The sequence below is a fragment of the Schistocerca cancellata genome, chromosome 11 (genome assembly GCF_023864275.1).
Source record: "Schistocerca cancellata isolate TAMUIC-IGC-003103 chromosome 11, iqSchCanc2.1, whole genome shotgun sequence".
In the NCBI taxonomy this organism is placed as follows: Eukaryota; Metazoa; Arthropoda; class Insecta; order Orthoptera; family Acrididae; genus Schistocerca; species Schistocerca cancellata.
Genome location: NC_064636.1, coordinates 32,534,583 through 32,547,480, shown reverse-complemented (window position 1 = coordinate 32,547,480; position 12,898 = coordinate 32,534,583). Strand labels below are relative to the sequence as shown.

The following is a 12,898-nucleotide window of genomic DNA, read 5'->3' as shown; positions in this document are numbered from 1 at the left end:
TGCAGTATGAAAGAATCATCTTCAAACCTGATAATACAAAACAGGACTGCTGAACGTCTGTGATTTAAAAGCCTTAAATTCCTACACATATGTTTTACCCATGCTAAGGAAACAAAGACAGAGTGCTTGTATTGGACACTTAAAAGATTCCTGGGGCACAACGAACCATGGCTCATTGTGCCCTGGGAGAGCTTGGTTCAATGTGCCCCAACAGTACATATTTCAAACAAAACTGATGTGAGGTTATGTATGAACATTGTTAATATTTGAAGATCTATATCATTAAAATACAGTATTGATATTGCTACAACGACTTACTTTGTCTAAAATTTGGTGACAAAGGAGTGAACAAAATTCAATCTATGTCCCCAACAATTATTTCACTGTCGCGAAACTAACATATCACCACTACAACACTAATGGCGAGAACTAGATACTGCAGAAAACAAGTGTCAGTTGGTAGAGCAGTACTGACAACATATGCACAGAGGAAAAAATAATTGACCACCTTATACTGAAATTATGCTACGTGATTCATTGTGCCCCGTGGTTCAGACTGCCCCACTCTCCCCTACTGCTCGCTAAGTACCTGTGCTGATGGCCGGTGTTCTGGCCATTATGCAATGCTTACCTGGTTTCTTGAAAAGTAATAGCTGAAAAAATTTGATACAGGGTGGCGCACGAAATGTGTTACCAATTGTTTCTTTCACGATTTACGACGCACAATAGATATCCCGCTGGGATCTCTACAGCAGTACCAGCAGAGCTTGGAAAAACAAATGAATTACGGAATGACGTGTAATTCACGATACTGCCGCTAGGAGACTAGTAAGCAGCAATGGCTGACAATGGAAGACTGACGACACAGCAACGATCGGCAATTGTGTTACTTTTTCGTGAAACGAAATGTCTTGTTGCGACTCAGAGGTGTTTTCGACAGCAGTTTAACAGACGATGGGTCCCTTGCAAGAAGACCATCCACAGGTTGTACGATAAATTTGTACAGGAAGGAACAGTATTGGAAGCGAAGCGACCTCGGCGTGAGCCTGTTTGTTCACCGGAGAATATTGAAGCGGTACTACACTCCTGGAAATGGAAAAAAGAACACATTGACACCGGTGTGTCAGACCCACCATACTTGCTCCGGACACTGCGAGAGGACTGTACAAGCAATGATCACACGCACGGCACAGCGGACACACCACGAACCGCGGTGTTGGCCGTCGAATGGCGCTAGCTGCGCAGCATTTGTGCACCGCCGCCGTCAGTGTCAGCCAGTTTGCCGTGGCACACGGAGCTCCATCGCAGTCTTTAACACTGGTAGCATGCCGCGACAGCGTGGACGTGAACCGTATGTGCAGTTGACGGACTTTGAGCGAGGGCGTATAGTGGGCATGCGGGAGGCCGGGTGGACGTACCGCCGAATTGCTCAACACGTGGGGCGTGAGGTCTCCACAGTACATCGATGTTGTCGCCAGTGGTCGGCGGAAGGTGCACGTGCCCGTCGACCTGGGACCGGACCGCAGCGACGCACGGATGCACGCCAAGACCGTAGGATCCTACGCAGTGCCGTAGGGGACCGCACCGCCACTTCCCAGCAAATTAGGGACACTGTTGCTCCTGGGGTATCGGCGAGGACCATTCGCAACCGTCTCCATGAAGCTGGGCTTCGGTCCCGCACACCGTTAGGCCGTCTTCCGCTCACGCCCCAACATCGTGCAGCCCGCCTCCAGTGGTGTCGCGACAGGCGTGAATGGAGGGACGAATGGAGACGTGTCGTCTTCAGCGATGAGAGTCGCTTCTGCCTTGGTGCCAATGATGGTCGTATGAGTGTTTGGCGCCGTGCAGGTGAGCGCCACAATCAGGACTGCATACGACCGAGGCACACAGGGCCAACACCCGGCATCATGGTGTGGGGAGCGATCTCCTACACTGGCCGTACACCGCTGGTGATCGTCGAGGGGACACTGAATAGTGCACGGTACATCCAAACCGTCATCGAACCCATCGTTCTACCATTCCTAGACCGGCAAGGGAACTTGCTGTTCCAACAGGACAATGGACGTCCGCATGTATCCCGTGCCACCCAACATGCTCTAGAAGGTGTAAGTCAACTACCCTGGCCAGCAAGATCTCCGGATCTGTCCCCCATTGAGCATGTTTGGGACTGGATGAAGCGTCGTCTCACGCGGTCTGCACGTCCAGCACGAATGCTGGTCCAACTGAGGCGCCAGGGGGAAATGGCATGGCAAGCCGTTCCACAGGACTACATCCAGCATCTCTACGATCGTCTCCATGGGAGAATAGCAGCCTGCATTGCTGCGAAAGGTGGATATACACTGTACTAGTGCCGACATTGTGCATGCTCTGTTGCCTGTGTCTATGTGCCTGTGGTTCTGTCAGTGTGATCATGTGATGTATCTGACCCCAGGAATGTGTCAATAAAGTTTCCCCTTCCTGGGACAATGAATTCATGGTGTTCTTATTTCAATTTCCAAGAGTGTAGTTGCTGTACAGAGAACTCCCGGGAAATCGTGTAGAAAGGCAGCAGTGCAACTAAGAATATCCAGACGCTCTGTTCAACGCATTCTTAAAAGTGACCTCCATGTGTACCCATGACCTGTGCACAGAAGATCACTGAAGAACACAAGCAGAAGAGACTGCTGTTTGCTCACTTCCATACATGGCTACACTCCCTACAAATACTTTCAGAAACGTCTTCCTGACACTTAAATCGATACTCTATGTTAACAAATTTCCCTTCTTCAGAAACGCTTTCCTTGCCATTGCCAGTCTACATTTTATATCCTCTCTACTTCGACCATCATCAGTTATTTTGCTCCCCAAATAGCAAAACTCCTTTACTACTTTAAGCGTGTCATTTCCTAATCTAATTCCCTCAGCATCACTCAAGTTAACTCGACTACATTCCATTATCCTCGTTTTGCTTTTGTTGATGTTCATCTTGTATCCTCCTTTCAAGACACTATCCATTCCGTTCAACTGCTCTTCCAAGTCCTTTGCTGTCTCTGACAGAATTACAATGTCATTGGCGAACCTCAAAGTTTTTATTTCTTCTCCATGGATTTTAATACCTACTCCGAACTTTTGTTTTGTTTTCTTTACTGCTTGCTCAATATACAGATTGAATAACATCGGGGAGAGGCTACAACCCTGTCTCACTCCCTTCCCAACCAATGCTTCCCTTTCATGTCCCTCGACTCTTATAACTGCCATCTGGTTTCTGTACAAATGGTAAATAGCTTTTCGTTCCCTGTATTTTACCCCTGCCACCTACAGAATTTGAAAGTGTGTCAATATTGTCAAAAGCTTTCTCTAAGTCTAAAAATGCTAGAAACGTAGGTTTGCCTTTCCTTAATCTAGCTTCTAAGATAAGTCGTAGGATCAGTATTGCCCCACATGTTCCAATATTTCTACGGAATCCAAACTGATCTTCCCCAAGGTCTGCTTCTATCAGTTTTTCCATTCGTCTGTAAAGAATTCGCTTTAGTGTTTTGCAGCTGTGACCTATTAAACTGATAGTTTGGTAATTTTCACATCTGTCAACACCTCCTCCTCCATCCACTCCCCACCCCCCATAACTTCATCCCACCCCTGTCCATCTTCTTCTGCTCCCCTTCTATGTTTAGTAAAGTCCATACTTTTTCCTCCTCCCCATCTCTCTCTCTCTCTCTCTCTCTCTCTCTCTCTCTCTCTGTGTGTGTGTGTGTGTGTGTGTGTGTGTGTGTGTGTGTGTGTGTGTGTGTGTGTACGTCCGTCCGTCTCCACATTCCTCCCCCCCCCCTTTATGTCCATTTCCGTTGAATGTTCAGCAGTGTATAGTGAAAAAATCTGATGTAAATACATCATCATCATTTGGAGATTTTTGGTAACAACTTTCCCCTTTATACATTACATATGTATTCATGGCAGTTATATGAGTCGAGCGGCACGATATGGAAGGTTGAGAAGGGAATGGAACATGGTTGTAGCCTATCCCCTATTTTATTCAATCTGCATATTGTGGAAGCAGTAAAGGAAACAAAAGAAAAATTAACAGTAGGAGCTAAAATCTGTGGAGAATAAATAATCTTTGAGGTTTGCCGATGACTTTGTAATTCTGCCAGACACAGCAAAGGACCTGGAAGAGCAGTTGAACAGAATGGATGGTGTCTTGAAAGGAGGATATAAGATGAACATCAACAAAAGCAAAACGAGGATAATGGAATGTAGTAGAATTAGGTCGGGCGATGCTGAGGGAATTAGATTAGGAAATGAGACACTTAAAGTAGTAAAGGAGTTTTGCTATTTGGGGAGCAAAATAACTGATGATGGTCGAAGTAGAGAAGATATAAAATGTAGACTGGCAATGGCAAGGAAAGCGTTTCTGAAGAAGAGAAATTTGTTAACGTCGAGTATAGATTTAAGTGTCAGGGAGTCGTTTCTGAAAATATTTGTATGGAGTGTAGCCGTGTGTGGAAGTGAAACGTGGACGATAAATGGTTTGGACTAGAAGAGAATAGAAGCTTTCAAAATGTGGTGCTACAGAAGAATGCTGAAGATTATATGGGTAGATCACATAACTAATGAGGCGGTTTTGGACAGAATTGGGGAGAAGAGGAGCTTGTGGCACAACTCGACCAGAAGAAGGGATCGGTTGGTAGGACATGTTCTGAGGCATCGAGGGATCACCAGTTTAGTATAGGCGGGCAGCGTGGAGTGTAAAAATCGTAGAGGGAGACCAAGAGATAAATACACTAAGCAGATTCAGAAGGATGTAGACTACAATAGGTACCGGGAGATGAAGCAGCTTGCACAGGATAGAGTAGCATGGAGAGCTGCATCAAACCAGTCTGAGGACTGAAGACAACAACAACAACAACAACAACAACAACATAACAGATATCCATGCCCGGGGAAGGATTCGAACTGACGGCGCAAGGAGCAAGTCGGTCCGCGATATGACGCCGTTGAGCGCACGGCTAACCCGCGCCGGCAAGCTGTTAATATCATCTGGTGTTACTAAAAAGTTACTCACTTCTGGTGAATGATTTTCTGCGCAGTTCATTTAAAAAAGAATAACTGAAATATATTTGATGTTACGGAAGAGGTTGGACGCTTAATTCATTTCCCCTTGTCTTTACTCGTGATGTTAGATTCGCAATCTGAGCATACGTACTATCCATAACCACGCTTTAGATACAAGTCGTAGTCACATATATGCAAATACAACACGTTGGCTTGTACTTGAGGTATTTCGTTTCCCACGAAGTGGTGGCAGAGGATGCTGTTTCTCCAGTGCTAGCTATCTCAGCAATCAGCTGACAAGGAGACGGCACGACCGTGGGGTCGGGGATTTGTCCGAAATTTTGTGTGGTGAAAGAGGACCCCTAACACCTCGCGTGGTTAAAATATTTGGACGCACTACCCGGAAAATCCCGGGAAAAATCGATCGAAAGTATTTTAGGTGCCTTACGAACATAAAATGTTCGCCCACTGACCAGCCGCCGTGTGGCCTGGATGTTTAGGGCGCGGAGTGTTACGCCAGAGGTCTCGGGTTCGATTCCTCCTCCAGCACAATTTTTTCTGTTCTGTTTCATTTTCTTTGGTTATTCCACCAATTATTCAGGAAGCTTCCCAAACCTACATTATCTTTAACAAATTAGTTACATTACTGAATAAAAAGTATTTTCTTTTTGTCCAACAACACAGTTCATGGCGGTGCGTTTCCATTTTTCGTTGTAAAGTAGATGAGGAGCAACATTGGGGTTTTAATCAGAATAACAAAGTCGATTGGGAAACATTCAATTATTTTTATATAAATAATAATTATAAACAAGAACCGCAGTGGTAATTATCGTAAAAACAAACAAAGCAATAATTTTTGCAACATCTTGCGCAGCACATGAAACGGATTTTTTACAATCACAGGGCGTTTGCAATAAATCTGTGCAAAAACATGCCCCATTAACATTTACGAAAATGTTTTGAGTTTCTGATAATTTTGAGGCAAACCCGGCATATTGAATCATGTCTCGGGATATTGGTGACGATAACTGATGGTGAATTATAGAATGAATTTTTATACAATCTTCCCGGGAATTAATTTCACGATTCTCCTGTAACAATGCGCTGCAACTTTGCAAGCAAGAGAAGAAAAAAACGGTACCGGAGGAGGAATCGAACCCGAGACCTCCGGCGTAAGTGTCCGAGCTCCAACGACGTTTTTTTTCCAATTTATTAGACTTAACATTCCACAGTAGTACATAATTTTCAACTGACATTTAAAAGTAATAAAAAAATTAAAATTAATTACAGGTTCCTTGGCATTTTAGAAAAAATCCAAGTCTAAACCAGATAGTGATGTTCGTCACTTGATCATATTTGTTTTTCAAAGATAAAATTGTATCTCGTTTCTTCGTGTAGGCTAGACAGCGGTTTGGCAATGGACTAATATTTTATACTCATAAGGCATCTGAGAAACTTTGGATCGATTTTTTTCGGGATTTTCCGAGTAGTGCGTCCTACTATTTTAACCACGTGAGATGGCTCAAATGGTTCAAATGCCTCTGAGCACTATGGGACTCAACTGCTGAGGTCATTGGTCCCCTAGAACTTAGAACTAGTTAGACCTAACTAACCTAAGTACATCACACACATCCATGCCCGAGGCAGGATTCGAACCTGCGACCGTAGCGGTCTCGCGGTTCCAGACTGCAGCGCCAGAACCGCGCGGCCACTTCTGCCGGCTGTAGCCACGTGAGATGTTAGGGGTCGTGTTTCACCTCACACAATTTAGGACAAATCCCCGACCCCACGGTCGTGCCGTCTCCATGTGAGTGAACTTGAGTATTATGTTGGTAGCACTTCGTCACCTTGCCTGTTATACTGCGTAGCAGACTTTAGAGCTGTGCGGATCAGCATAACGAAAAGGCGAGGGGTCTCCCTCGTTTTGTCCACGACTGTACATTTTACCCCCTGCTTCGATACTGCAGACCTGCGTAGGTATTCGATGAATTTCTGTCACTTGTTTCCCTAATTTGAAGCAGAACTTCCATTTTGTGCTTCTGACCGCGAACGCCTTTGTCGGCTGTGGCGTGCGTACGAGCACGAGCGTGTTGACAGCCGTGGCCGGCGCTCGGCTTTTGCAGTACCTGGAGATGCGCTTCGGCGTGGCGGCGCGGCTGTGCGCCAGCATCGCCTTCTCGCTGCAGATGGTGCTCTACATGGGCATAGTGCTGTACGCGCCCGCGCTCGCCATCCGCGCCACCACAGGCCTGGACGAGAACGCCTCCATCCTGGCCGTGGGGCTCATCTGCACCTTCTACTCCACCATCGGCGGCATGAAGGCCGTCGTCGTCACCGACGTCTTCCAGGTGAGTCTCTGTCCCCCTGGCGGCTGCTCGCCAGCTGACGCCCTGTCCCACCCACTTCCTCTCCTTGCCCGGCCGCCTGCCCCTGACACACACGCTGCAGCTCCTGCCTGTCCACGTAAAATACACTACTGGCCATTAAAATTGCAACACCACCGAGATGACGTCCTACAGACGCGAAACTGAAGAAGGCGCTGTGAGATGAAAATGATTGGCTTCTCAGAGTATTCACACAAGGTTGGCGCCGCTGGCGACACCTACAACGTGCTGACACGAGGAAAGTTTCCAGCCGATTTCTCATACACAAACAGCAGTTGACCGGCGTTGCCTGGTGAAACGTTGTTGTGATGCCTCGTGTAAGGAGGAGAAATGCGTACCATCACGTTTCCGACTTTCATAAAGGTCGGATTCTAGCCTATCGCGATTGCGGTTTATCGTATCGCGACATTGTTGCTCGCGTTGTACGAGATCCAATGACTGTTAGCAGAATACGGAATCGGTGGGTTCAGGAGGGTAATACGGAACGCCGTGCTGGATCCCGACGGCCTCGTATCACTAGCAGTCGAGATGACAGGCATCTTATCCGCAAGGCTGTAACGGATCGTGCAGCCACGTCTCGATCCCTGAGTCAACAGATAGGGACGTTTGCAAGACGACAACCATCTGCACGAACAGTTCGACGAAGTTTGCAGCAGCACGGACTATCAGCTCGGAGACCACGGCTGCAGTTACCCTTGACGCTGCATCACAGACAGGAGCGTCTGCGATGGTCTACTCGACGACGAACCTGGGTGCACTTATGGCAAAACGTCATTTTTTTCGAATGACTGCAGGTTCTGTTTACAGCATCGTGATGGTCGCATCCGCGTTTGACGACATCGCGGTGAACGTACATTGGAAGCGTGTATTCGTCATCGCCATACTGGCGTATCACCCGGCGTGATGGTATGGGGTGCCATTGGTTACACGTCCCGGTCACCTCTTGTTCGCATTGACGGCACTTTGAACAGTGGACGTTACATTTCAGATGTGTTACGACCCGTGGCTCTACCGTTCATTCGATCCCTGCGAAACCCTACATTTCAGCAGGATAATGCACGATCGCATGTTGCAGGTCCTGTACGGGCCTTTCTGGATACAGAAAATGTTCGACTGCTGCCCTGGCCAGCACATTCTCGAGATCTCTCAGCAACTGAAAACGTCTGGTCAATGGTGGCCGAGCAACTGGCTCGTCACAATACGCCAGTCACTACTGTTGATGAACTGTGGTACCGTGTTGAAGCTGCATGGGCAGCTGTACCTGTACACGCCATCCGAGCCCTGTTTGACTCAATGCCCAGGCGTATCGAGGCCGTTATTACGATTTCTCAGGATCTATGCGCCCAAATTGCGTGAAAATCTAATCACATGTCAGTTGTAGTATACTATATTTCTCCGATGAATACCCGTTTATCATCTGCAGTTCGTCTTGGTGTAGCAATTTTAATGGCCAGTAGTGTAAATGAGACTGCTAGCTTCATTAAGGAAACACTGTTTAACTCTCTCATGTAAGTTGTTTCCTCACTCACGAACGTGCTCCACACCTGTGGCATGGCAATGAAACGACAAAAGCCAAAATACATGTTTGAAGAATTGCATCATGAAACCACTAAAGAGTTTGTCAAGCGACCATCTTCATCCCACCATCGTAGTAACATAAATGTTTTATAAATGGCACATGTCAAAATGAAATAACAATGAAATGAATACCCTTATCCGCATACAGGCGTTGATATAAGGCAACAGGGACAGTGGAAAATGTGTGCCGTGACCTGGACTCGAACCCGGGATATCCCGATAAGATGGCAGACACACTATCCATTTTTTTTTCCGTTGTGTTTGGTCGTTGCGGACGTCGCAAGACATCGTCTTCAAGTTCGGTGTTTGATCCTTCCACTCAGTTTTTTTATTACAGAGGCCAACCGGCTCTCTGACCGAACACGCTAAGCTACCCGGCCGGCTAACCATCCGAGCCACCGAGAACACAGAAGGTAGTGTGACTGCAGGAACTTATCTCTGTCACGCCTCCCGTGGGACCTTTTTTTTTTCTTTATTGTTAATTTAAAGCCAGTTAACAGGCATGCTGTCAGCAGCACACTACGCTGCTCTTCAGCCATAGAAGATACAAGGAGCAAAAACAGTGAGAAGACACATAAGTGACAGAACGGTGGGCAATAAAACAGGAGACACATAGAGACAAACACGGAGCCGTTCACACTCGTCGATAATCCACACTGCTAACTGATGAGACGACGCACAAACACTGAAGATGATGATGGCACTGGTGAACGAGGGAGTGTGACGGTGAACACTGAACACTAAACACGACGGCACACACGAAACACTGATGGCGGTGATCTCTGGCGCGCGAATGTTCACTATGCGTGTGCGAGTCCGGGGACCTGCCAAAACAGGAGGAGGAGGGGGGGGAGTGGGAGAGCGAGAGGGGAGAGCAGAGATGCCACAGGCAGGGGAGAGAGGGGGGTGAGAGGAAGGGGAGGGGAAGCCCGGGGGAAGGGGGGTGGAGGGAGGGGACAGGGTAAAAGGAAAGAGAAGGCAAGGGAAGAGAAGGGAGGGAGGGTGCCGAAAGGAAACGACACGGGAGGTGGGGGGTGAGGCAGGGTCAAAGTTGATAGGAGGGGTTGATGGAGGGGACGAGGACACCATCAGGGAGGGGGAGCTGGCGGAAGCCACCTTGGGAGAGGGTAAGGAGGGCGGAGAGATGGAGACCGGGTGGGACGTGGGAATACAGGCGCGGCAGCGCGCGGGGGTGGAAGAGGATCGGGGAGACGAGCGGGTGAGGAAGATCGAGTTTGCGGGAGGTGTACAGGATCCGGATCCTTTCAAGGAAAAGGAGGAGGTGGGGAAGGGGATGAGATCATACAGGAGCCGCGTGGGGGAGGGGAGACGGATGCGATAGGCCAGGCGGAGAGCATGGCGTTCAAGGATTTGGAGGGATTTGTAAAAGGTAGGGGGGGGGGCGGAGATCCAAGCCGGATGGGCATAACAAAGGATAGGGCGGATGAGGGACTTATAGGTGTGGAGGATGGTGGAGGGGTCCAGACCCCACGTACGGCCGGAGAGGAGCTTGAGGAGACTGAGTCAGGCGTGTGCCTTGGCTTGGGTTGTCCGGAGGTGGGGAGTCCAGGAGAGGCGACGGTCGAGGGTGACGCCAAGGTACTCGAGGGTGGGAGTGAGGGCGATAGGACGGCCATAGATGGTGAGATAGAAATCAAGGAGGCGGAAGGAAGGGGTGGTTTTGCCTACAATGATCGCCTGGGTTTTGGAGGGATTGACCTTGAGCAACCACTGGTTGCACCAAGCGGTGAACCGGTCAAGATGGGATTGGAGAAGGTGTTGGGAGCGCTGTAGGGTGGGGGCAAGGGCAAGGAAGGCGGTGTCATCGGCAAACTGGAGAAGGTGGACGGGGGATGACGGCGGCGGCATGTCCGCCGTGTACAAAAGGTACAGAAGGGGGGAGAGGACGGAGCCTTGGGGCACACCGGCAGAGGGGAAAAAGGTGTAGGAATCTGTGTTATGGATGGTGACGTAGGAAGGACGGCGGGAGAGAAAGGAACCAATCAGACGGACGTAGTTAATGGGAAGGGCGAAGGTTTGGAGCTTGAAGAGGAGACCGGAATGCCATACGCGGTCATATGCACGTTCGAGGTCCAGGGAGAGGAAGATTGCGGAGCGACGGGAATTAAGCTGTTCAGAAAGGAGATGAGTGAGGTGAAGGAGAAGGTCGTCAGAAGAGAAGGACGGCCGAAAGCCACCCTGGGTAACGGGAAGGAGGCGGTGCTGGCGGAGATGCTGGTGGATGCGGCGGGTGAGGATAGATTCCAGGACCTTGCTGAAGACCGAGGTAAGGCTGATGGGACGGTAGGAGGAGACGGCGGACGGCGGTTTGCCAGTTTTAAGGAACATCAGGATACGGGAGGTTTTCCACAGGTCGGGGTAGTAACCGGTGGACAGGACTACATTGTAGACCCTGGCCAGGGTGGAGAGGAAAGAGACAGGAGCTTCACGAAGGTGACGGTAGGTGGCACGATCGTGACCAGGAGCGGTGGTGCGTTTTGTGCGGAGTGTATCAATGAGATCCCGTGTAGTGATAGGGGCCCGTGGGACCCACATTCGCAACTTATTGTCCCGCACTATATTCGCAGTGCCCCTGACCATTACACTCATTACTCGCGGCTTTACCGCCGATTCCCGTAAGATTTCGCACTGTTTGTGCATCCACACAGAAGATGGTCAAATGGCCGGTGAGCCTTAACTATATTCAGGGTGGTCCATTGATCGTGACCGGGCCAAATATCTCACGAAATAAGCGTCAAATAAAAAAACTACAAAGAACGAAACTTGTTTAGCTTGAAGGGGGAAACCAGATGGCGCTATGGTTTGCCCGCTAGATGGCGCTGCCATAGGTCAAACAGATATCAACTGCGTTTTTTGAAATAGGAACCCCCATTTTTTATTACATATTCGTGTAGTACGTAAAGAAATATGAATGTTTTAGTTGGACCACTTTTTTCTCTTTGTGATAGATGGCGCTATAATAGTCACAAACGTGTAAGTACGTGGTATCACGTAACATTCCGCCAGTGCGGACGTTATTTGCTACGTGATACATTACCCGTGTTAAAATGGACCGTTTACCAAGGACGATATCGTGTTGATGTATGGCTATTGTGATCAAAATGCAAAACGGGCGTGTGCTATGTATGCTGCTCGGTATCCTGGACGACATCATCCAAGGCTCCGGACCGTTCGCCGGATAGTTACGTTATTTAAGGAAACAGGAAGTGTCCAGCCACATGTGAAACGTCAACCACGACCTGCAACAAATGATGATGCCAAAGTAGAAGTTTAGCTGCTGTCGGGGCTAATCCGCTCATCAGTAGCAGACAAATTGCGCGAGAATCGTGAATCTCAAAATCGTTGGTGTTGAGAATGCTACATCAACGTCGATTGCACCCGTACCATATTTCTATGCACCAGGAATTGCATGGCAACGACTTTGAACGTCGTGTACAGTTCTGCCACAGAGCACAAGAGAAATTACGGGACGATGACAGATTTTTTGCACGCGTTCTATTTAGCGACGAAGAGTCATTCACCAACAGCGGTAACGTAAACCGGCATAATATGCACTGTTGGGCAACGGAAAATCCACGATGGCTGCGACAAGTGGAACATAAGCGACCTTGGCGGGTTAATGTATGGTGCGGCGTTTTGGGAGGAAGGATGATTGGCCCGCATTTTATCGATGGCAATCTAAATGGTGCAATGTATGCTGATTTCCTACGTAATGTTCCACCGATGGTACTACACGATGTTTCACTGCATCACAGAAAGGCAATGTACTTCCTACATGATTGATGTCCGGCACATAGCTCGGTGCGGTTGTAGCGGTACTGAATATCATATTTCGTGACAGGTGGATTGGTCGTCGAAGCACCATACCGTGGCCTGCACGTTCATCG

At 48.5% G+C, this 12,898-nt stretch overlaps 1 protein-coding gene across 11 annotated transcripts in view; it reads left to right on the top strand.

The window, feature by feature from the left end:
• The window catches only part of LOC126108737 (putative sodium-dependent multivitamin transporter), a 745,960-nt gene that overhangs the window by 329,349 nt on the left and 403,713 nt on the right, over positions 1-12,898 (top strand). For all 11 annotated transcript variants that reach the window (XM_049914083.1, XM_049914081.1, XM_049914077.1 and 8 more), the window contains exon 4: positions 7,152-7,376. In XM_049914083.1, coding sequence (XP_049770040.1) covers positions 7,152-7,376 — 225 coding nt within the window. The remainder of the gene's footprint in view (positions 1-7,151; positions 7,377-12,898) is intronic.